Source organism: Platalea leucorodia (assembly GCF_965183815.1).
Source record: "Platalea leucorodia genome assembly, chromosome: 10".
NCBI lineage: Eukaryota > Metazoa > Chordata > Aves > Pelecaniformes > Threskiornithidae > Platalea > Platalea leucorodia.
The window spans coordinates 212,796-236,085 of record NC_138832.1 but is presented as its reverse complement, the minus strand read 5'-3'; the positions used below and the strand labels follow the sequence as shown (position 1 = coordinate 236,085).

General features: G+C 48.7%; 1 protein-coding gene across 5 annotated transcripts in view; it reads left to right on the top strand.

Annotated features, from left to right (window-relative positions):
- The window catches only part of LOC309595633 (rho GTPase-activating protein 20-like), a 36,666-nt gene that overhangs the window by 5,117 nt on the left and 8,259 nt on the right, over positions 1-23,290 (top strand). For 2 of the 5 annotated variants that reach the window (XM_082322855.1, XM_082322856.1), the window contains exons 2-8: positions 13,222-13,304; positions 17,226-17,396; positions 17,977-18,126; positions 19,707-19,748; positions 20,505-20,589; positions 21,473-21,550; positions 22,283-22,349. In XM_082322855.1, the coding sequence (XP_082178981.1) occupies positions 13,225-13,304; positions 17,226-17,396; positions 17,977-18,126; positions 19,707-19,748; positions 20,505-20,589; positions 21,473-21,550; positions 22,283-22,349 (673 nt within the window). In that variant the 5' untranslated portion in view covers positions 13,222-13,224. Of the gene's footprint in view, positions 1-3,191; positions 4,953-13,221; positions 13,305-17,225; positions 17,397-17,976; positions 18,127-19,706; positions 19,749-20,504; positions 20,590-21,472; positions 21,551-22,282; positions 22,350-23,290 lie in introns of those variants that run through there. The other 3 variants (XM_082322854.1, XM_082322853.1, XM_082322857.1) reach the window with 3 other exon arrangements.

Genomic DNA, 23,290 nt, shown 5'->3' with positions numbered 1-23,290 from the left:
CGTTAGGGCTGGGGTAAGCTGGCTCGGAAACAGCCTGCGTCTCTCCCTGAGAGAAAGCCAAGGCAGGTATGGAGGTGGGGAGTGTCTGGCGGGTCTCTCTCAGGGACGTGGTGGTGGACCACTAGCAACTTGGCAGCTTGCCCTGGCTGTGTGTCCCGGGAGAGGGGAGGATTCATACCACAGCATTCAAGCGGAGATGCGCTGTCTGCCTAGCGGACCTGAAGCGTTACTGCCCCATAAACTGTTTGTTGTTTACGCTTTCTCTTCGCCGGGCAGTTTCTGTCTCCCCGTATCACACACCGAGCGCGGGCGCTGTCCGCTTCGGGCACTGGTGGTTGATCTGGGCCCTAGCGGGGACTGGACCAGCGTACTCAAGCTCAGGGGCCCTGCTTCGGAAAGGCTGAAGTAATTCTGTAGCTGGGCAGACCCAGCTGTCTATGAATTTTTAGTTTTTAATATGGCAGGAGGAGGAGTTTTGAACCAAGAGAGGGGAAGAGAAGGGGGTTATTTTAAAGACATGAAGGAACGTGTTACATTCTTCTGTTCCTCAGGTTTGGCTGCTCTGCAAGTTTTTCATTTTGCCAAAGCTCAATTCAGTGAACTATTTATTTGCATTTTTAAAGAAAGAGCACGGTTTTTCATTTACTTTGGCCTCAGTGATGAATTTTTGTACCGTGAAATCCGTTAAGTTCCCTTCCAGTGTTATATATACATCCAGCTTTACAACAGAAATTTCTACCCCAAAGTACCAGCCTGAATTAAATGGTTTAAAGGGGTTTATAAAAGTGTGCCCCCGCTGATTTCCCACGAGTCTTATCAGTAGTCACCCCATAATTGTTTGATGCTATGCTCACAATCAGAGCATGCCACAGCTTCATGCCAGAGACCATATATGTGTGTAGAGCTGTGCAGAGGCTTTCTTTAGAGCTACAGAGGCAAGGATTCCTCATGAAAGGTTCCTGGGGTAGCTTTCAGCATTGGTTCAAAGGAAGGAAGGGATGAGGAAAGAGTCCCACTATAAAGTTCTATCAAAACATATAGGGGGAGTCTGTCGCAGTGGATTTTCACCATGGGAATAAGCATTGCAGGAGAATCCCAACAGGCGGCAGCTCTTTGGTCTAATCCATTGTCAGCAAATATTTCAAATTTACTCAGCCCTGGACGTCAGAATTGCAACCAAACTATCAGGACCTCCACGAAAAGGTGAGGAAATTTTACAAAACAAGGTTTTACTTTTCCCACCACTTCTGGGCTCCTGTGCAAGTACTAGGAGGGGGGAGTGCTTCCTCTACTGGCTGTTAGTTCCTCACCAGGCCAGAAGCAAGTATAGAAGTATTTCTAAACCAACATCAATATTTATGGATCTCTTCGGTTTCCATCAATTAGCAATCTGCTGTGCTGTGCTAGCTACAGAGAAGAGACTTGCATTTGTGCTACTCAAAGTTTTTCAGATTGATATCGATGCAAAAAAGACTTCGTCTTCTGAACTTCAGAAGCTCAGAGCCTGATCCGGTTGAAGGTGATGGCTAACGGTCATCCTCACCAGCAGTAAGCGTTTTTCTTGCAGTGCTTTTTTTGTTGTTGCCCCAGAATACATAGACACCCCGCCTCCTGCTGAACCTTTGGATTTGCAGAGCAAAGCCCACCCATGGATGTTTTCAGCAGCAGTTGCCCATAATTTTCACAGATTCTGTCCACCAACACTGTATCAGTGGGCTGAGGCTTGGAAACAGCAGAAAATTTTTTATTCTTGCATTCGTCAGTTTTCAGCTCTCTGTCCGGTACTGGATGCCGCGGTGAGGAAGCCCAGAGCTCCAGCTGGGCACCCAGGTGTTTACAGAGGCAGAGCTGATGCACGGGAGCTGTGGCCTTGTCGTCCTGCTTAAAGCGTTTGGGCCCCGTTTTAGGGACCCGTCCTGCAGTTTGAGTGACAGCTGAGAGTTTCGCGTTCTTTTAGGACCCTGGGCAGTGCTGTGTGACGGGACCAAACCCCCGTGCTCGTCCCCAGGCATGGGTGCTCCCGGTGGCGGGCAGTGCCGTGCGGGCGAGGCTGTGTTCCGTAGCCAGAAACACAGACCCAAGCCTTGACAAATTCCAAGTGTCCTGATTTGGGCTCCAGCCCAGTGTCATTTAAGAACGTGGACCATTGCATCAGCTGTTCAGAAAGACCCTCTTTAGTCGGGAGGACCCCTGGTGCTCCATGAGACAGCAGTCCCCTCCGCGCTTTGCAGGACGTCCTCTCTCCTTGCCGTCCGCTGTCAGTGTTGTCCCGGACTCCCGAGGAAGGCAGGCCCTGCAGGCACAAGTTATGCATGGGAGCAGGGAAAAAAAGTGGCATGGAACAGATTAGTGTGAGTCAAACTAATCCCCAGCCACCTCCGAGTGGAAAACCCACTCGGCCTTTGGCAGCCAAGAATTGTTTCTCCCCGTCCCCTTTATATGGGACATTTTAAAATAAACCAGCAGGGCTCCATTTCTGGGAAGGAAAAGGAAATGTTTCAAAGTGTGTCCTTGCAAACTGATTTACTGCCATCAGGCTCTGCATATTTTAAGAAATGTCTGAGTTTGTTTGGAGCCGTGTTTTAGCAGTAAGGGAGAGGGAAGCAATTAGCGAAACAACATGGGAAGATGAACTTGTGTAAAATGGCTCAGAGAAATATTTACACCCAAGTTTCTGAGCTCTGAGTTCACATTAAACCCTGCCCTGTCTCTCTGAAGGGACTCGCATCCCCAAATAAGATACTGGGCTGTAGCCACCCAACATTATTTTACACTTCCTCCTCTGATTAATTAGGCTAATTATGGATCTTAAGGAATGCAGCAGGTTAAAGTGCTGGCAGGAGAGTTAAAGATTCTCTGTAGCATTTGCAAGGAAATGTAAATGCTTTACCATATGCCTGTGCTGGCAAAATTCACCCCAATTGCTCGTAAAACAGCTGCACTTTTTTCCCATCTCTTCTGGGCGCTGAATTTTCACCCTATGCAAAGTGAAGTAGTGTGAACTATTACAATATACGTGGACAGACACACATGTCCTTACCTAACATGAAGCAATATGGAAAAAGGAGGCTGGATGGATCAGAACAGGGTTGCATTAGCCAGAAAACGGAATGGACTGCCAGAGTCTCAGGGTGGCAGGAGGCATAGGGCAGTTAGCGTAGTGTTAATTGGGCTGCATGAGCGGTTAATACTGCTCCTTATTAGGTGGCGCCAGTCATCCGTGTTGTGGCAAAGCTTCTTGTAGCCCCAATGGTAGCAAAAGGACCTGTTTCTTTGGACAGGTAGATGATGGTAAATGTTTAGATATCAGGAATTCCTGATAATATTCCCTGAGATTTGATCTGCTCTGATTCTGTCTGCTCACAGATGTTGTTGGTCTGTGCTTTTGGATAAGCTCCCACAGCAAGAGCTGTGCCTGTCTTGTTTTCACAATGAAAATGTCGCAATAACGACTGCGGGGGAATATACCTTATGATTTGAGGAGAAAGGACGCCTCGCTTAGACCTCTCCCAGAATGAAGACCTAGCTTCCAAGCCTAGCTCTGCCACTGCTTTTCTGCATTGCTGTGGGCATGTTACTTAAGTCTTCATTCTGAGCCTCAGTTTCTCCATTTTCCAAGCAGTCACTTTGAAGCTGGCGTAGAGATGTATGGGATAAGAGTAGGGAAGGGCTTGGTTGAATAAAGACTGTAATCTGGTTTAGAGCCCATCAGCTGGAAAATGTTGCGGTGAAGCACAGTAGTTGTATAGAGGGAAAAGCAGAAAGTCACTTTGCTAAGGCCACCACTGTCTCAGAAACAGGCTGTGTCAGTCCTCTAGCAGCTAATCATGGTCCCGAAAGAGCTCCTCAGTTGGCCGCCTGCTCGTGGGCACGTACAGCAGTGGGCATTCCTCTAGACAGGTAGAGTTTGCTTCTCTTCCCTTGTTCACCTGCCCTGAAATGTCTCTAGAGCAGCCACGACGGCCTCGTGTACCACAGGGATGCTCGCGTGGCAGCTGTTTGGGAGCTGGGAATAGGGCGGTGTTGCAGCACAATGTGCAGAGCTGCTCCTACAGCTGCTGAAAACGTTACCGTCCCTGGGATGAGAAACCTCACAGCACAGCTGGCAGATGAGCACCGTGAGCTGGACGCCGTAGCCTGCTTCATCTCCTCCTGGCTATTCTGTGTAGCGGGAAAAGGCTCATCTGGTGTCTTGAGGTGGAATATCTGACAGAGGTGTGAAGTTTGCCCACAGAGCCTGGCTCTGCTCAGAGATGGAGAGCAGGGAGCAGCTGTGGCTGTGGGTAACGCTCCTAGGGATGCAGCAGGCTAGGCACCAAAATGGGGAAAATTATACTTTTTGGTCTGTCTTCTTCTCAAAACGAGGCACCTGCTGTCACTGTAAGGACTGGGAGGTGGTTGCACCCTGCCATCACCAGTAACGTCTGAGCTTCTTGGTGGATTGCACCCAGATGTGGCGGGGAGGGATGTATGAGAGGCTGGGGCCGTTCCTCTAGGTTTTGTAAAGGCAGCCAGCTGTGGGACCTCTCAGCTCCGCTGCAGGGAAGGGCGATCCCGACAGCAGCTAATCCACAGGTAACAGGGCTCAGACCGGCCTGGGAAAGGCATAATTCCAGGGTTAAAACAGCACAAAGCCACCGTGCTGCAGCACTGTCTGAGCTGGCCTCAGACCATTCCCACTGGGGAAAAAGCGGGGTGAGAAGTAGAGGGACGGGCCAGCTTTCGGGGGAGAGGAGCAGATGGCCCCAGGGAGGAGGCTCTGTCCGCGGGGGGTGCGTGTGCGGCCCCTTGGCGGGGGCTCTGTCTGCTTCTCTGGGCAGCTCCAGCCCTGCCCCCGTTTCTGTTCAAGCTGAGACAAGGGGATGCGGAGCAGAATCGCCGTGAGCAGCTGGCAGCAGCCCAGACGCCCGCCGAACGCTGCTGGAGCTTCACCAGCCGGGAGGAACCGGTGTGTAAGTGGTGGCTTGTGCCTCTCGGGCCTGGGGCGCTGGGGGAGAGGATCAGCCAGTCCGCGGCAGTGAGCAGGGTTTGCCCTGCTGCTCGGTCCCGGATCAGCGCTGCAAGGGGTAGCTTCGAAAGCTGGATCCAGCTCCTTGGGCAGCCCAAGTCCAGGCTCAAGCTGAGGGGGAAGGCTTGGATCTGCTGCCTTTGCAGACCAAGGCAGAGACTCCAGCTGGCCAGGTAATGACCCATTTAATAGCATTTTGCCTCAAACAGTTAACCAGTGGTGAAGTTGTTACAGGAAATATTCCGAACTGCACAGGAAAAGCAACATGTTCAGCCCTCCATCCTGAGATTTCACGTTCCTTCTGGCAAAGCCAGCCCCAGCAGTGCTTATACTCATGGTATTCTTATGTGCTCTGACGTGGGGGAAACCAAGCGCAGGACAGACGTGGGAGACCCCTTAGGAAACCTGCTCCCCCTTCCTCTAATCAGTCCTTTCAAGAAGGTTTTCATGTCCTGAGTGTCTCATTCTGTGTACACCTGCAGACTCGCTCCCTCGGTTACCTGCCTTACAGCACACGCTGCGGGCACTACTAGTGCATCTGCTGCCATCATTCCTGTTTTCTAAAGTCAATAGGCATTGCACTTCTAGAGATTAAATTTTTAGGCATAGCATGATTTCTGGATGTCTTCTAAAGACATCTAATGCTTAAACAGGTCTGTTCCTTAGCAAACATTTCAAACTAGTGCTCCACCAGATTAATTATTCCTGTTACTCTAGTAGCAGAGACAGAAGGCGCTCATACTAAAATAATTCGTTGTATACATATTTCATGCTACATTCGTAGCTAGATTCATTATGTTGGGATACAAGCAGTATATAAAACTTCCCCTGAGAGTTCAGTGACTTTGGCATGGCTCTTTCCCTGCATTACATGAGTGTAAAGCTACTGACTATAGTGGATCAACATTGATTTACCCCAGCTAAGGATCTGGTTGTCTTTGCTGGTCCCTGCTCAGTCCTGGAGGTACTCAGCAAGGTTTGTGACAGCCGCTGTCCTCCCATCTCCCCTCCCCTCCATGCGTGCCCCTGGGACCTTCCTCCCTGCAAGCGTCAGAGCAGGGGGGGTTGCAGCCCAGCGCTCGAGGCCAGGTGCCCCTGGGACTGTTGGGGTTACCTTGGTGCTGGGTGGCAGGGGAGCTCTTGGGCTGGGGGTCCCGCTGGAAGCAGCTGCTCCTCTCGGGAGCTGGTTCATACAGAGCATGTTTTTTGGAGGGCTGGCTCCATTTTGGAGCCTTCTCCCTTCTCCCCATCAGGTCGTGCTGGCTGGCCTGCCTGCCTGGCACCGAGCTGGAAGGAAGCCGGTTAACAATGCCTAATCATGATCACCATCACGACAACAGCTCTCTGCTATATATAGCATCTTCCCCTGGCTGGGAACAGGGCAAAGATGGGGAAACCAGCGCGGGAACCAAGGCACAGCCCAGGCTTTTGTCTTGGTCCTAGAGCTCCAAACCCTCACCTTTTAAGGGACACTTGGAGGAGAACTGGAGAGGTTTTGCTCTTATTCTGGGTGGCAAGCTGGGCAGGCAATCAAGGCTGAGAAGAAAATAAGTCGTCTTCCAAGGAGTTGGTGGCATGATGTAGAAAGGAGGTAGCTTTTCAAGCCAGATCACCCAGGATCAGGCTGGCAGCGGGGGGCACAGCACATCTGGATGAGGCGCAGGGCAGGTACGCACGGCTGAGGCTGCCTCCCAGTAAGGTGACGCTGAGTGCCCTGCACTGGATTGCCCCATTTGGGGGCAAGGGGGAATGGCTGCAAGACAGCAGCTTTTGGAGCCCCTGCTAAAACTGCTCCTGGTTGTGGGGTCCCGTTCAAGTTTGTACAGTTTCACGAGTGGCAGATGAAGTCTGGGAACAAGGGCGGAAGGAGACAGCAGCCATGCAAGTGCACCTTACCCTAAACTCATTTTGAGTGCAAATTAGCATAAAATGGCAAGCCCAGTTGTTTTCAGTCCGTGTAACCTAATGCCTGGCTTCTTTTTATGCAGTGAACAATTTCTCCTTCTCTTTCTTTGTCTCTCTCTATTTGGGTTTTCTAACTAGAAATGCAACTGCAGTCTGGTACAGGCATTTTGTAAGAGCATCCTGTGCTCACATGAACAAGAGACGTAACAGAGCAGGAGGCAGAAGCGTCTTACATTATCTCATTAAGGTACTTCTGCAGGAATGCCGCTGCTAACATAAACTCATTATTGGATAGAAGGGCAGCAGCAGTTGTTTTCACGTGGATGGATCCAAGCCCAAGCGATCGGTTAATTGTTTCTGTACTCTTAGCTGGATTCTTAAGTATTTTTTTGAATGTCGCCTGAGAGCTAAATAACCATGCGCTACATTTATACAGTAACTTTTGCTCTGCTCCAGTAGACTTCTGAAAAATGTGCCTCTATTGGGCTCAGTTGATTAGTAGCAGTGATCAGCTATCTGCTCTGACACAACATACCAATACTGTGATGAGAGTATTCGTAGGAAGAGAGTGTTTCACAAGATCCATCCAAGAATGAGAATAATATTGGTATTATTGGCTCTGAATGGTCTGGGATGCTCCAAATAATCAAAGACATTGTGGCCCATGTTTTACTACCTCTGACTGTGCCTTTAGCAACATAAACCTCCCTAAGGGATCTGAATGTCAGCATGGAATTGGCTCAGAGTCCACATTCGTAAGGTTCTTTGTGTTTGTTTGGTTTTTTTAAAGAGTACATGATACCCTTTCACCATCTTCACAGCTAGAAAGTGCACTGTTTGTCTGAGTTGGGGAGAATGACACTGACAGCCAAGTGTTCGCCTAAAGGAGTAACAGAACGTGGCAGCTAAGAGCACTGGGAGAAGCGCATTTCCCTTCGGAAGTGTGAGCTGGGTGCCTGCAGCCATACAGCGACGTGTTGATAGGGTCGCTCCGTTCAGTAGCATGCAAAGAACTCGTGGTGAAACATCAGTATGCCAAGAACAGGGGTAGACCTAAATTAACTCTCTCCCTACATTTGATCTTACTGCTTTTAACCCCCCTGGGTACAGGGAAGCCAGTCCAGCGTCAGGTCTGAAGTGTGAAGTGGATCTCATTTCCCTATGATGGTTCGTAATAAAATGCAGCTTCAAACCTCTTTAAATCCTGCTTGTGACAGTAACGGAGTCAGTGCAGGAGCTTGTTAAACAGCCACGTAGGAGGGAACAGAAGGGGAAGTGCTCAAGCTAAATTCAGAGCTCATTGGAGCAGCTGGGGTTTTCCTTCACAACACATCAGTCACTGATGGGTGAATGTCCCAGATGTGGGGTCACGTCTTAATTTTTAGACAATGTCCATCTCTATCTAGCAAGGGGCAACATTAATACAATCAGTGCACAATTTTCCCAGCGTCGATAGAGAAGGGAGGGGATGGCTGTCATCCCTGCTCAGCAGAGAGCGTATGGGGTGGAGGCAGATTAACTGACTGGTCTTCTAAGCTGTGTGTTCAGTCCTCATGAAGGACGTTTCCACTATGGACTGCGGGGCGGTATGGGCTTACCAGGCTAGTTTTAAACATGCTAGCTAGCCCCATCTCTTGGCAGAGGCTCTGCAGAGCTTCGTCCTACTAGTTCTACACTGCTGCTTGTTTTCAGACTGGCTTTTCAATCTCTCTTTCAGTGATGATATACCTAACGGCCAAAGCAGAGCCACCCAGGAGCCTTCTTGTAGTGTATTTTTTCCCTGGAAAATGCAGATTAGTTGAAAACAAACATTTTATCAAAACATACTGCTTTGGAAGAGGCTTCCAGTAAAATGAAGGGAGGGCTCTGCAGGAACTCTTCCTGCCACACAGCATCTTAAAGCTTCCTGCCAGGCAAGTTTCCGTTGGAAAATGCCCTCGATTCATGCCACCTTACCCACCCAGCCCCGTGGTCTGCAGCTTTGCAGCAGCCCTATCACATGGATTAACCCAGAAATTCAAAGTCCTGTAGGTCTGTCATACCTTACTGTGCAGGTGGTCCTGCATCCAGGCAGCCCTGGCCCTGCAGGTGGCCAAGGCAACCAGCTCCTTGGCTGCATCTATCTATCATCTCCCACATTTGGTCTGGAAGCATCAGGGTCTCTGGTCCATGCCATCATAACCTGCAGCCTTTCATAGCATCAGCAGCTCGTGAGTGACAGAGATGTGTTTCCCTGCTGCTTTGCACTGACCGATGGAGATGAGCCTGACCAGGCAGCTTTCCACTGCTGCCAGCAGCGTGCACAAGTCTTGTCAACTTGCAGCAGATGCTAGGGTCAAAGAAAGCACGTGGTGTTTTTGAAGAGACAGTGTATCAATGTTTCTGAAACAAATATTTCAATTTATGTTTTGCAGAAAAACTGCACTGTTAAATGCTGTTTTCATTTCTGCATGTGAACTAAACCAAATAGCAGCATTCCAGTGCCACAGGCGTTGCAAGCGTTGACCAGCTATTGACAGAAGGAAAATCCACCCTGTACTAAGCAGGTGTCGTTATTTTTCAGCTCCATCTCACCTTAACTATCTGAAGAATAACATTCAAGCGCAGAGGTCGGGGAGGGGGAAACCACTCACGCTGGCCAGCTGAGCCGATAGTGCAGGCCATACATGGGTTTGGAATGAGGGGCATTAGACTCACAACCTCCCCAGTGCCAAGAAATACACAGCTAAAATTGGCAGCTCTGAGATGAGTAATGCACAAACACGGTCCAGGGTGTTGCAAGTGTTCAAGCACTTTCAGAGTATGTTGGGTAAATGAGTATCTGTTTCCATAGCATCAAAACAGCACAGAGATTATGCCGTGTCCCTTTGGCGGTTCTCCGATTCCAGTGCCTGGTTAATGTGAACAGAGCTGGCTTCCAGCAAAAGCACTCCCTGGCTCTAACGTGGAGGGGCACAGTGAAGTCCCCCCTTCAACCAAAAGCAGTGCTTGTGGGGAAAGGCTGCATGACGCTGCTGGCGCCCGGGCGAGCCCCGGGCTGTGGGCCACCGGCCGCCCCCTCCAAGCACTGCTAGCTCTGCTCAAGCACAGCCGTCGGGCAGGAGGGCGAGGGGGCTGTGGCCGCTCCTGCGTGAGAGAGGCATGGTGTTTCTTCTGTGTAGTGAGATGGGAGGGGTTTTTTGCAAGAAAACCATAAAACTGTCGACCTTAGAAACATGCAGGATTCAGAGCACGTTTTACATGGCACTGGAAGAACGCTCAAGGTGTTGGGAGACTCTGTCCTTGACCAGCAGCCTCTTGGTGAAACATCATTTACATGGGCTAGCCATGGCGTACGCAGCTAGGTTCTCCCAAGCAGGGAAGCAGGATGCGACCAACGGTTTTACCTCACATGGCTACTAAAACCAAAGGCAGAACAATTTATTATTCCTCTATTAAATACGCAAATCCAGTATGTTAACCATGAAATTATGCCAATTAGTTGTGTCCCGTTCCCTCAGTAAGATGCCACTCGTGTGATCTTGTGGCCATCATCTCAGTGATGTCCTGCCAAGGCTACTTGACTGGCTAGGGTCGAAGACACTTTGGCTGAGGGCTTGGAAGGCAATTTTCTGGTTTGCCTAGAGTCTCTTTGGAATCGGGAAGCTGGACCCCTGGGCAACGGATGAGCTCAGCATTTTATTTGGAGATAGCAGGTATGGGGAATAGCTTGTGTCCTGTAGTCACAGCATTTCACTGGAAACCCAAAGTTCTGTCTCTGTGAGACTTCCATGGGTAGTCCAGTGCCTGCTGGAGGTGGTGCCAGCGAAGAGGTCCTCAGGCTCCTCTGGAGAAAGGCAGTGAGTGGGCAAGGACGAGGCTTCTTGGAAGGCATTGCTGCCACCATTCAGATACAACCTGAAACTATTCCTAATGGTCAGGAGAAGACATCCACCAGTGCTTGACTCTCTGATATCTCCCCTGAAATTTATTCTGAGTAAAACGTCCTCCTACACTGCACTCACGTCACATATGTCATTGGTACTCCTTACCACGTTGTACCACAGAGGAGACTAGTTTTGGGGTGGCCAAAATGATTGCTTTACCTACAGTCAGGTATTATGTGCCATAGAATTCTTCGGCACAGAAGATACTGTCACATGGAAGGTTTTATTGCAATGCCATTCAAGATGTTACTACAATGCCCCTGGCACAAAGAGGCATCCCATCTCCCTGCGTGCCTGCTGTATTTATTCAAGTGACCTTTGCGGCTGACAGCCTGCCGGGGTTTTCCACCAGGCAACCACACCCATCCTTTCTTCCTACCCTAAGAGACTGCATGACTGATGCTTTACTGTACTGTGTTTTGTAGGAACATTTTATCCTATTAAGGCACCTCTGAAAGCCAGATGTTCTGTTTTAGAAGGGACTCTCTTTTTTTTTAGAACAAACATTTTTCAGCTGATGTTATTTTTACTTAGTTCCCTCTGTGAAACTTCCGAAGACAGATCTTTGCTTGGCAAGGTCATGTCAGGGAATGAGGGAGAAATTGCTGTCCATCTGTCACTGTCTACATATATACACACACACAAAGAGAGCACGACTGATGTTGCAAAGCTGAGTATTCGTACGTTAGGAAATTGCTTTATTAAATTGCGCTTGCAGTCCTACTCCAACTTTGAGTTCCATGATCATACGCTCTTTTTCACAAGGTTGTCTGTGCTTTGGAGGGAGGGCTCTGGTGGACCTGATCAGGCAATGAATCAGGAGTCTGTGCTGTAGAAGGCTCTTGCCTGTACAATTCCCTGGTCGTTTGCCGCAGAAGTCAAAAGGTGCATCGAAAACGAAATGGGACCTGAGGAGGAGTGCGCCTGCCCTGGCAGCTGGACTCCACGCTGGCCTCTACCACAGATTTCCTTTCTGAAGTGCGGTAAATCACTTCCACCAACTTCTGAAGTGGTCACTAATGCCCTGTTCTTAATTTTTGGGATTCCTCACATAAATCCCTGGAGACAGACTTATAGCCATGCTGAGGCCCTGTAGCTCCAGTGAGAGTAAGCAGGAATAGTGCTTCAGGCCAACCCCCTCAGCCATCCGTGCTGTCTGCTCAGAAAAATCAGGTCCAACGTGTTGAACACCAGGCACCCAAATTCACTGTAATGACTTTGTTCTTGGCCTTTCCATCGGTGAAATGAGGATAATACCTTCCTCTAACATCATAAGAATGTCATGTTAATGTGGTTATAAGGTACTGAGCTGTAATGGTGTCGTGTACTCAGAGATGGGACTAATGAGCTCACATGAAACAAATATTTCTGCATTCAGCACAGAATTTGAAAAGTATACAGTTAATAAAAGGAACACGCTTTCTCTGTAGGACGTCTCCTCAACCAGCAATCCTAGTTTCTTTTATTCTTAGGATATTCCATATTTTGATACGTTCAGAAGTCAAAAGATCAATAATTCTCAGCACACTCTCAACTTCCTGGTACTTAAAGCTCTAATACAGGCAAATGCTGAAATTAGAAATGCGCGGGGGGACAGATTTTCCCATGCTTACTAAGCAAGAGCCATTGATGTAGGGATTTCTCTCCCAGGCTAAAATCTGTCATCTTTCTCCAGCACAAAATTTATTTAGCAAATAAAAGGAGACCTGTGACCTTCGTGTGTGTGTGTTGACTTGGGTGGTTATCATGGCTAACTCCCAGGTCTCACCATTACAGTCACCTCGTTTCTGTGCCATACAAGACTTGGTGGCTGTGGCTGTTAAAAGAAAGAGATACAAGTGTCTTGAGGTTACACTACCTGGAGAGGAGCCTAATAACAGTCTATTTGCTGAATCTGTAAGTCATCGAAAATGAAGATAGAGAAAAATCTACTAAGTAACCTCATCCATTCCTTCAGCCCATAAAATATGGCTCCCTACAGTATTATATGGTGTTCATAGCCTTGTCCAGTCCAGTTTTAAATTGGACTTCTATACCTTTCCTTAGCAAACTATTCCACGGCATGAGTGTTAGGAAGTTTTCCCTGACCTTCAGCCTGTGGGTTTTTTCTTTACTTAGTTTCATGTCATTACTTTGAATTTTGGCTGTGAAAACTGGAAGCATTTCAAGTTAGGAAAGTTTTAAGTGTCCCACATAAATGTGAGAGTTGACAAGTGTTTTAATAGTAAGGAAGGGGAGGGAGGTGTCTGAAAGCACAGATCGTGGCTCTCAGTGCTGAGATTTCATGAGTGTTAACTAGATAAAAAGAGAACTTGTAGAGTGCAATGAGCAGATCTGCTTCCAAGGTGGCCAGGCTAACTGGACTGTCTTTTTGTCTTGCAGAAGATGAAGCCCATAGTCCAAAGAAGACGATCTACCCCTTCTGCCATTACTAAAGCTCTCGGCAAGTCCAAGTACCATTCCAGGTAGAGGAAATACCTTTCTGACTCCTTTTTCCACCTTTCTGCCCATACAGACTGAAATCAAACTGGTTTTCAAATTAATTTAACAGTGGCGAGGGCAATTTGTTTGTGGTCAGATATGGAAGAGTTTCTTTTTTACTGGAACCGCATTGTGCTCAGCAATAAAAGCCGAGGGGAAGGAGGAGGATGGGAGGACGTTCAGGTTATGGCATTTGTCTTCCCAAGTAACCGCTGTGTGTGCTGAGGCCCTGCTTCCCAGGCAGAGGCTGGACGTCTGCCCACCAATGGAAGTAGTGCATGAATTCCTCTTTTTTCCCATCTTATTTTCTCCCCCTGTCCTGTTGGGAGGGAGTGAGAGAGCGGCTGGTGGGGGTCTGGCAGCCAGCTCAGGTCAACCCACCACACAAGGCTAGCTGGTTTATTTCCATGCAGATAATATTAGGTCTAGATATTTGATGTCTGTTACATCCAAGTATAAATACACCTGGACAATATTGCACAGTACGGAGACACCCAAGTAAAATCGGGTACGAGGAACAGTGTGTAAGTTTCTGTAGTGGGGTTTCCCTGTTGACGTGGCTGGGATAAATGAGCTCTGACACTTGTGTCATCCAGCTCGGAGGGGTACTCACAGTGCTGGCGGTGCAGACATCACCAGCGAGGTCCAGAGAGCAGAGCTGGGACTGGCTGGTAGAGTGCCCTTCCTCCATCCGTTGCAGAGCCGTTCCCTGCCATCAGAGCGTGAAATGCTCTATACAGTCCAAGCTGGACTGAGTAGCAGAGCTGCCATCTCTTCCCGACAGCTCTCCTGGCTTTTTTTCTCATGTGGCCTGACCCCCATCTGCCAATGGATTTAGCAGACTTGAAGGCGTGGGCCTGTTCAGAGCTTGCATGGGGCGTATTGTGGCTGTGCTGTGTCACGCTTGGTCTCTAGGTAAGGAGAGGACCTGCTTCCCGGAGTTGTCAGCCTGGAGTTTTTTCCTGAAATTCGCTTTCAGCTGGAAGGCCACACTGCCTCCCTTTTGCCCAGTAGCATAGCCAGCGCAGGGAGGCCAGTGTGCTCCTGCCAGGCGGGAGCAATGAGCCCCTGCTCACAGACGCGAGGTCCGGGGACTCTTTTCCTGAGATGCAGTGACTAGGTCGCTCATCTTCACGCACACGCTGTCTTGACGCTGGGAGGCCATGCCTCCTGAAGGAATAAGAGATTTTCCTTAAATATATATATTTATGTGTGTACATATGCATACATATATATGTGTGTGGTTTTTTTAATACATATATGTGTATATCTATGTCCCCTATGCTTGTAAACAGCAGAAAAAGCTCTGTCCTCACCACCTCTTGCTGGACGGCAAGTGAGACAAGCTTCCTCTCGTGGTTCTGGCCAAACAGTCAGTGAGCGTTTGGCTGATGGATTCGTTGCTGTTTAGTCTACCCTCTCACCCATGACAGGCAGTGGTATGAGAAGCAGAAACAGAGATGCCCTAAAAAAAGAAAGACCTGATGCCACAGGAAGGACAGACAGAAGCAGCCACAGGAGAGAAGCTGCCCAGTGCAGACCAGTAGGTGGGGATTCCTCTCCCAGCAGTGTGTGGCTGTGGGTGAGGAGCAAAACTGGGAGGTGTCAGAGGACTGGGGTGCAGGGAAGCCTCGTGTGGGTCTGCCCATGTTCTGCAAAGGCCCACCGGTTTGGGCGAGAGCACAGTCATCCCCATCCCCTCAGCTCTGGCTGCAGTGAAGGGCTGTGGTTTAGTTTAATTAACGGGACGGAGGCCATAAGCTGTCCCCAGCCGAGCAGGTCTGGGCAGAGCTGTTGCAGGCAGGGGAAGGCCAGGCGGCAGCGCTGCGCTGACCGCAGGTCCCATCATGGGAGCAGGCGGGGGCAGGCGGAGCAGGGACGAGGTGCACTGGGAAGGTGCAGCGGGATGCAGGACACAGGCTGGTGTGGCATTCACCACCTCGCATACCGAGGCTGCGGCGGCATCGTCCTTGAGGAGCATCCTGGTGTTCCACCCCAGCACATCCCTGCCCGGCCGCCCCGTGGGGACTCACCGCCGGAGACCTCTCTGGCCCCTGCTCCATCTGCTGGACCACCAGTGGGAGGGCTGGCCCTGAGATTTGGCCGTGTTTCAGGTGCAGATTCATCTGAGCGTGTGAGGGGGCTGGGAGCTGCATCTGGGGATGGACGGAGCGCTGGGAAGTCTGTCCATGCCCTGCCAGCACTGTGTAGGGTGGCATCAGCTCAGGCTGTTTGGTGGGAGAGCCACCGGATCCGGTCATCTTCCAGGAGAGTTGCGTCCCAGTCAGATGACAGCAGCTTTCCCTTACTACCAGCTTGGGTGGATAGGTTAAGTGGTGACCTTGATGTGAAAAGCTCCCTCTCTTGCCTGCAACTCCAGAGCCACCCAGTGCTCTGCTGATGCTTTGCTTCTGCAGGGCTAAGCACCAGGAGTGTCAGCAGATAGAGTCAGGTACAGACATGCCAGACGTGCAAGTCTTCTGCTGAAATATCAAGTGCTAGCCATGAGCTGAGCTCCTTGGTCCTTTAGTGGGAGCTGAGCACTCTTCGACGTCATCCTCTCTTCCTCCTGCGGCACCGTGTAACTACTAGACAGAGATAAAGGGACGGCATGCTCCTTTCTGCCTTGCTCTGATAGCAATCTTATAAATAACATTTCCTGAGTGATTTGTTAAGTTTGATTTTTTTTTTTCTTGGTAAGAAAGAGATGATAAAGCTGAACTGATTGACATTTTGATCTGGACCAGCCCTCCTGAATAATACCCCTTTTATATCACACCATAGGTAACTGATGCATAGCACATCCTGCTTTTCTGAAACAAGTGTGAGGTCAGTCCCGTAGGATCATTTAAAATAAAGGACAGGACTGATTTTCATTTGGTTTTCTTCTGACTGAGTTGCGTGGCTTCTTTGTCATCCCCCCCTGCTTCTAAATTGCACTAAAAAAAAGTAAAGAAGGGAAACAAATTCTTGACTTTATTTGGCTGGAGAATATCCTCATGACGGAGGGAACCTTTAAACGTTTCTCATGATGGATTGCTATGGAGGGAGCTGGTACAATGCCATCTTTGCTTAGGCCACCAGAGTATTCGTGAGATTTTTTTGCTCTCCTGCTGTTCTGTTTACAAAACTGTGTAACTCCTCCAGCTTTAGGAAATCCACTGCTGAGCTTGTGTGATGGTGTGGCTCCCATTGCTCAATGGATGCACATGGAAAGCTTTAAATATCAAGTTTAAAAGTGATTTAGCTTCTCACTTGTATAGGCAACAGATGCATAAGCCAAGAACTCAATTGTTGGTGGCTGTAGAGTGGTGAGGAGGGAAGAGGGAATTTCTGCTTGCAGGAGTGCGGGTGTTCCTGTGACTGGGGACCGAATTTAAAAAAGCAGCTAATGGCTAGCTTTAATCTCACTCCCATGAAATCAAAGGGGCCCAGAATTAGATGAGTACGTGCAGGTCATTTGTGCTGCAGCCCTTGCATTGACAAGCAGTTCAGTACAGATGGAAAACACGGGCAGAAGCGGCAGTCACCCCCTGCCAGGCTGAGCAGCGCCATGAGCCAGGGACTGCCATGGGGTTTCTGTGTTCTTTTTGAGTCACAGCTCACACGCATGTGCAGGAAGCAAGTTTTTTACCTGAGTGAGAAATGACTCAAAAATTAATATTTCAGCAGCTTAACCTCCCAAGATTTGGTGTAGGCATTTAGGCAGTTTTCCATTTGTCTGAGGCTGGTAAAATTAATTGGGCAGAGGCAGGCAAATGCAGTTCATACTTGAGAGCAATAGGGGCAGTGCTGGGAGAAGCTCGGGGCCATCGGGCTCTTCCAAAAGAGTTGCCTGTGTCCAATGACAAATGCTTGTGAGAACAGTTGCTGACAAAGTCTTATGATTTTTCTTTCTCCTCCAGGGAAACCACCCTTTCCTCTTCCCACTCAGACAATGGACTGCCAAGTGGGGTGTTCAGCAGCCCAGGCTCCACTTTCATCCTGGACGAGCGAGTACAGCTAACCGTGGGCCTGCAGACCCAGGAAAGACATTTGATCTTGTTCAGTGATGTGCTGGTCATCGCCAAGTCCAAGTAAGAGGAATTCACGCTCACTTCTTCTCCCCAGTATGTGCTCTTGAAGCTAGGCTCTGAGCTATTTGTGGAGCAGGCATCAAAACAACTCCTCTTTACAAATGTGGATGTAAAACGTGGCATCTCCCCCTTCCCCCTCCAGAAATTCTTCTTGGTATTAATGTTTCACTCCACTTTCCTGAAGGAAAAGGTTGTCTAATTGGTTTTGCCCTTTCCCTTATGTGGCTTCTTGAAGAAATAGCATGAGGGCAAGAAGCAGCAAGGACAGAAAACTGACTCCTGGTCTGGCTACTTCTGCCACACGTAAATTAAGAGCTTAGGTGACTTCAGTTATTAGCCTAAATCACCATCTGCCTGCACGTGGCTCTAGTGAATCACATTGCCCTAGGCCGCAGCTGTCCCGCTGCAGCCACCAACCCCAAAATCCACTTGCAAAACTTTCTTGTAGTGCCTCCACATGCCCAGATGTTTAGTTTTGGGGGCTTGTTGCTGTCACTGCATGACTGGAAGGTGGCATGACGAGACTCTGGAGGTCTAGATGTTGGGATCTGGCCTAAGAAATCCATAATTTGAATTGCAGATCCTCCTCCAGCCTGAAGCTGAAAAAGCAGGTGCATCTGAGTGAAGTATGGACCGGCACCTGTCTCAGCGAAGTGACAGAGAAAAAGATGGGTCCCGAGAATTCGTTTGTCATCGGCTGGCCTACCACCAACTATGTTGTCACCTTCAGGTATCCCATCAGACACCAGACCTCCCTCTGCAGCCTGGCAGCTGCCCAGGTCTCCCATGTGTCAAGCAAAACAATGAGGCTATAGAGCCCTGAGCTCCACTACAGCCCTTCTCCCCATTGAGTAGAGGACTTCCACTCACATTAGACAGCGTGGTAAAAACTTAGATGTTGGGAGACAGTCATCTTAGAAGGATATCTGCAGGTTGGTCCCTGAGAGCCTTTTAGAGGACCAACCCTTGCAAGCGTTGTAATAACAAGGGCTAACCCTGCTGCAGAGCATCCTGGAACATCACAACCACATCTGCCCTAGCAAACCAGCTTGTGCCGTCATATAACTTAGAAGCATGTTGTTTCAGCGCCTGCCAGCAGCCATTTCTGTAGGAGATTAGCCCTAGTTTGAGAATTTTTCATTACGAAGGACAGGTTAGTTATGACAATGAAAAAGGCCAGAAGGGCTTGTGTCAGGATTAAATCCTTTATCCACCCCTAGCCTGGCATGGGCAGCTCCTGGGCACACCTTCCTCCTGCAGTTGTCTGCCAGGGCGTCCCACGCCTACAGCGACAGCCTATAAAGATGGAAAGGTTCTTCAAGATGGGTCTGCACAAGCAGCATGGGCCAGAGCTTGCTTAGCCCTTGCTAACTCCAAAACCAGAAATGCAGGGGAGCATGGAGCAGGCTAGAGTAGGCTGTTCATGTCCAAATGCCATCTCAAAGGCTGTCCCAATGTTGTGCCCGAGCTAATAAGGCTCACCAAAAAGCAGGTGAGCTTTTTATTACCTGGACCTCAGTCTAGCCTGGCTAAATTGAATCTAGAGCTGGTATATCCACAGGAAGCTCAGGTCTGCTGGCTCAGGCATCTCCGCTTCATGCTCTCTTTTGCAAAGCAGAGAAGTCAGCAGTCTTCAAGGGTAGCTCTGTCCTCAGGGGTTCTGCTGGCACGGCTAGGAAGGGCTGGTCTGGCCTGATGCTTTTCCTTCTGTGGGGCAGCTGCCTTGGTGGAAAAAGAAATGGGAAGCATACCATGGTTTCATACATGCTGTCTCATCATTTCCGAGGGTCAGGATGGTCTCTCCTGGGTGATGCATTCCTGGCCTTAGGACTCGTGCTCTGACATGCAAGCTGCCGTTTGTGTCTTAGTCCAAACTCAACAGCAGTTCCATTTCCTTCGCGTCACTGAGACCTGGGTAACCCCTGTTGGCAGCAGAAGCTTCTAGGAATGGCAGACGTTGGGAAGGAAATAATAGGAGAAAGAAAATAGCAATTAAAGGTCACTGCAAAAATAATAAGGGCCCACAAGATGAGTTAACTCCAACATCACAGAAAGATATTTGTCCCTTATCTGAACACTCGCCAGCCTGGGCAGGAAATGTAGTCCAGTTTGTTGCCGGGATTTTTTTGTTATTATTTTTGTTATTTGTTGAAATAGGACAGAAACAGGAAAGGACTGTGCTTTTGTTCCAGGGCTTTGCAGGAAGGAACTTTGGCTTACAGCTATATATAAATGAAACTGGGTAGAGTTTCCAAAGGCTGTTACCCACTCAGCACTTGTTTGATGATCTGCCTCCCTTTTTATCTTCAGCTCAGCTGACGTGAAGGAACGGTGGCTGTCAGCATTACTGTGGTACGTGACCCTCCTTTCATCTTCCTCCCGGGTGGTTCCTCTCCAGTCCTCAGAGAAATTTCTCATGCCAGGTGTCAGATTGCCCTCTGATTTTCAGCACATTAAGTGTCTAGTTACTGTTAGAAAAATCCGCCTTTGGAACCTCAATGTAGAAGCCCCCGCGTGAAAGCAAAATTGGGGTTGACAGTGCGGAAAAGACGAAATCCACTAGAAGATAACATGGTCGGAGCACCCGTTTTCCTTGGGAGCTGGAGGCTGGCTTTGCTAGTCACTGTGGAAGTGTCGCAGGTGTTACTGGTTCTTGGGATGGTTTATTGATTCCAACGAACGTTTGTATTTCTTGGCACCTAGAGGCTACAATTGTTTCTTTTTCATGTTATGTTTTTACATGTTGTTTCCACTAACATCCAGGCAGAAGTGTTTGTATAGGGACAGAGAGGGGAAGAAGTCTCTTGATTTGTGGAGAACAGTAATGATCCTAAGGATGCTGGAAAGTGTTATGCTAGACACATCTATCTGCATTAAAGTACTGCCAGCGAGCTTTCGCTAGGCCGGGGCCTCAAAGACAGACAAAGAAGCCAGTAAGAACATGTAACCACACAATGAACATTACATGTAATTGTTACTGTCGCAGTTAATCTGTATTTATTGTAGTGCCAAGGACCGGGTCCCTTGGACCTCTTGGGTCCAAATTGTAGGGTCCTTCCCAAGTTGGGTGGGGAAATTTTATTCCCTCCCCTTTTCTTTGACTTTCAGGCATATCAATGAGGTAAAACAGAATGAATATCTGAAGAATCTAACCCTTCAGATCTTTGTGCTGGATGCTGACAACTGTTCTTCTGTAAGTAAAGCTAAGAGCCTGCTCATCGGACCAGCACTGCGTGGGGGTCTGCGGGGCAGGGCGGGCCGGCAGGGCTGTGCTGCTGCTGCTGCTACCCCTGTTTAAAATTCAAGTCCCACCTGAAGAGGTTTTAGAGGGTGTGCATTTGGGCAGCTGCGTCCTTCCCACTGGAAGCTGACTCAGAGAATTTTGGTTTGGGAAACTGGGAGGTGGCCAGACCCTTACCAAAGAACAGTTAATTCTTAAGATTATTCTTGGCCTCTGGCTTTTCCTCTTTTCCTTCTGCTTCACTTCATAATTGGTGATGGTTTGTGGCTGAGTACCCAGTCGTTCTTATTTTCAGTGCAATAAGTTGAGGATATTGATGATGAAAAAGTCACTGGTGTGTTCTCCTGAATTAATTTACTGGAATGTGTCCCGGTCTCTTCATATTAATAGCATACATTTCTAGGCTTCATGCCAAGCTTGGTGGGTCACATTTACATCCTGGGGACTCTTCCCTCAGAGAGCAACCCCAGAAACTCGTGGTTTATTAGCGTTGTGCTGTGTTCACCCTTTGGAGTGATCTGATGTGATGTGATCAAAGACAGCATCTGAACATCACTCAGTTCCTGTGATTTCTACTGGACAAACTCTCTGGATGGTGTAATAAACCTGTGACAGAAGAAGTAGCGGAGAGCAGTTTTCACAATGTATAGCTGTCACCCTTAACAACGATTCCAGTGTAGTTCAAGTTAATACAACTCTTCTTCATGAACTTTTAATAAAGGCAGTCAATAGACAAATGAGTGACATTTCCCCAGGTTTTAAAGCTACAAGAAACTGCAACCAAACTTCATGCCTTCTTATTAGCTTCCTGTATTTTTTCTGTTTCCCTTTCTAGATGACCACAGTCAATGTGTCCAATGTGGAAACTGCAGAGAGTGTGATGAAGAAGACCCTTCTACAGCTCGGACGGCCTGTGAGTGGCAGTTGCATAGTCTGCCAGATCTTAGCTAAGGAAGCTGGCAACGTCTGGTTTACAGGACGGTGCAGATGTGGAGAAGTCTAGATTTGCTGTAGCTAACCAGTAAGGCATTAATTCTCTCTAGACTACAAGATGAAGCAATCTATTTGTGTGGGTTCCAAGTATTAGAAATACAGACATGCTTACATGCCTACATTAAATTCAAACCTTGTATAAAGTCCTTTGGATTTCAGAGGACTTCAATGCTTGCAATCCAGCATTAGGATTGAGCCAAGCTTGTCAAGGATTATTAATATAGCCATGAAATACTGAAAAAATCGGTGATGTTATCAGATGAGCCTTGCCCATTGCAGTGGTCCAGCCTTCCCCATTACACTGTTTAACAGGTAGCTTTGACAGTGTTCCAGTAGTTTAATACCAAGGAAGGCTGTGGAACATATTGCTAAAATAGGCTGGGAAACCATCACGTGGGTTTACATCCTGCTGGCTCTCAGTCTTTTCTTCTCCTGGACCTTTCCCCTTCCACTCTGTATCAGACAGGCGGATCCAGAGCGCCGTCCTTCCCAGCAGTGCGGCTGTCCTGGAGGCAGCCGTGCACAGCCGGCTCCTTGGCCTGTTCAGCCATTATCTCTGTCTGTTGCTTTCTGAGTGGAGCGCAGCCTCGTGGACCCTCACCCTGGCCACCTTCACCTAATATTTTTCTCTTTGCTGTTCCTCAACCGCCAGGGCAGGACAAGTGAACACCACCTCTGGGTGATCTCAGGAAAAGATGACCCTGCTTACCCTCTCATTGGTAAGAGCAATCCCATTTTCCCTCAATTCTGGCACCACAGGAACAAGTGATAAATGATACTGGTGTGTGTGGCAGGGAAGCATCTCAAACATTGCACTCTTCACTTAAAAAAGCAATTGTAGGGGGACTGTTGCTGATGTGAGATGTGACATTAAGCTGATGTGAGATGTCACTTGGCTTTTATGGTCTCAGGATCCACGTGGTGACATCTTTGAAGATCTTCACACTTACCTCCCTTTTCCAAGCAAATCTGTGCATTTCTGGATGGGAGCCCATGACACTTTTCAGCAGATGCTCCAAGTAAACAGGAGATTTTTAGGCTGGCCTAAGCTTTTTCTATGCAGCAAATGTGATGCGAGGGTAGGACATGCCTCAAAGCCCAGTCCCATCCCTGTGGCTGCTGGTATGAGCTTGCAGGGCTACATGCTCGGAGGCTGGTCATCCTCTCCTCACAGGCAGCGCCTGGGGTCTGGGGCAGACTCAGCCTCGTGGCTTTACTGCCAAGTGGGAGCGAGGTGGCCCTGGCAGTCCTGACAGGCAGCGCGTACTTGCACTAAGGAGCCCACCATTAAGATCTATCCAGAGAGGAAGCAAGGAAATACGCTGATTTACCCAGCATCTAAACCAAAGCTGTTAGATGCATTTAAACTGCTGCTTGCTTCTCTGACAGATATATCAATGGTGCAGCCATTGCTCAGGCTGTTTTGCCCTATAGCATACTGCTTAGTCATGCCGAATGAGTAATCTCTGCATTAACTCTGCATTGTGTTTTCAGTGATAACCCAATAAATACATCCCCAGGCTCTCCAAGGAAGTTTATGCATGTTGGTTTATTAAAGATATCTTCCTCCAAAGACCTTGTTGTTGTAGTAAGACTAGTATTCTGGGGCTCATTAGACTGCACGTGTTTATTTGTGTGTGTTTATTGGTGTTTTCCAAGT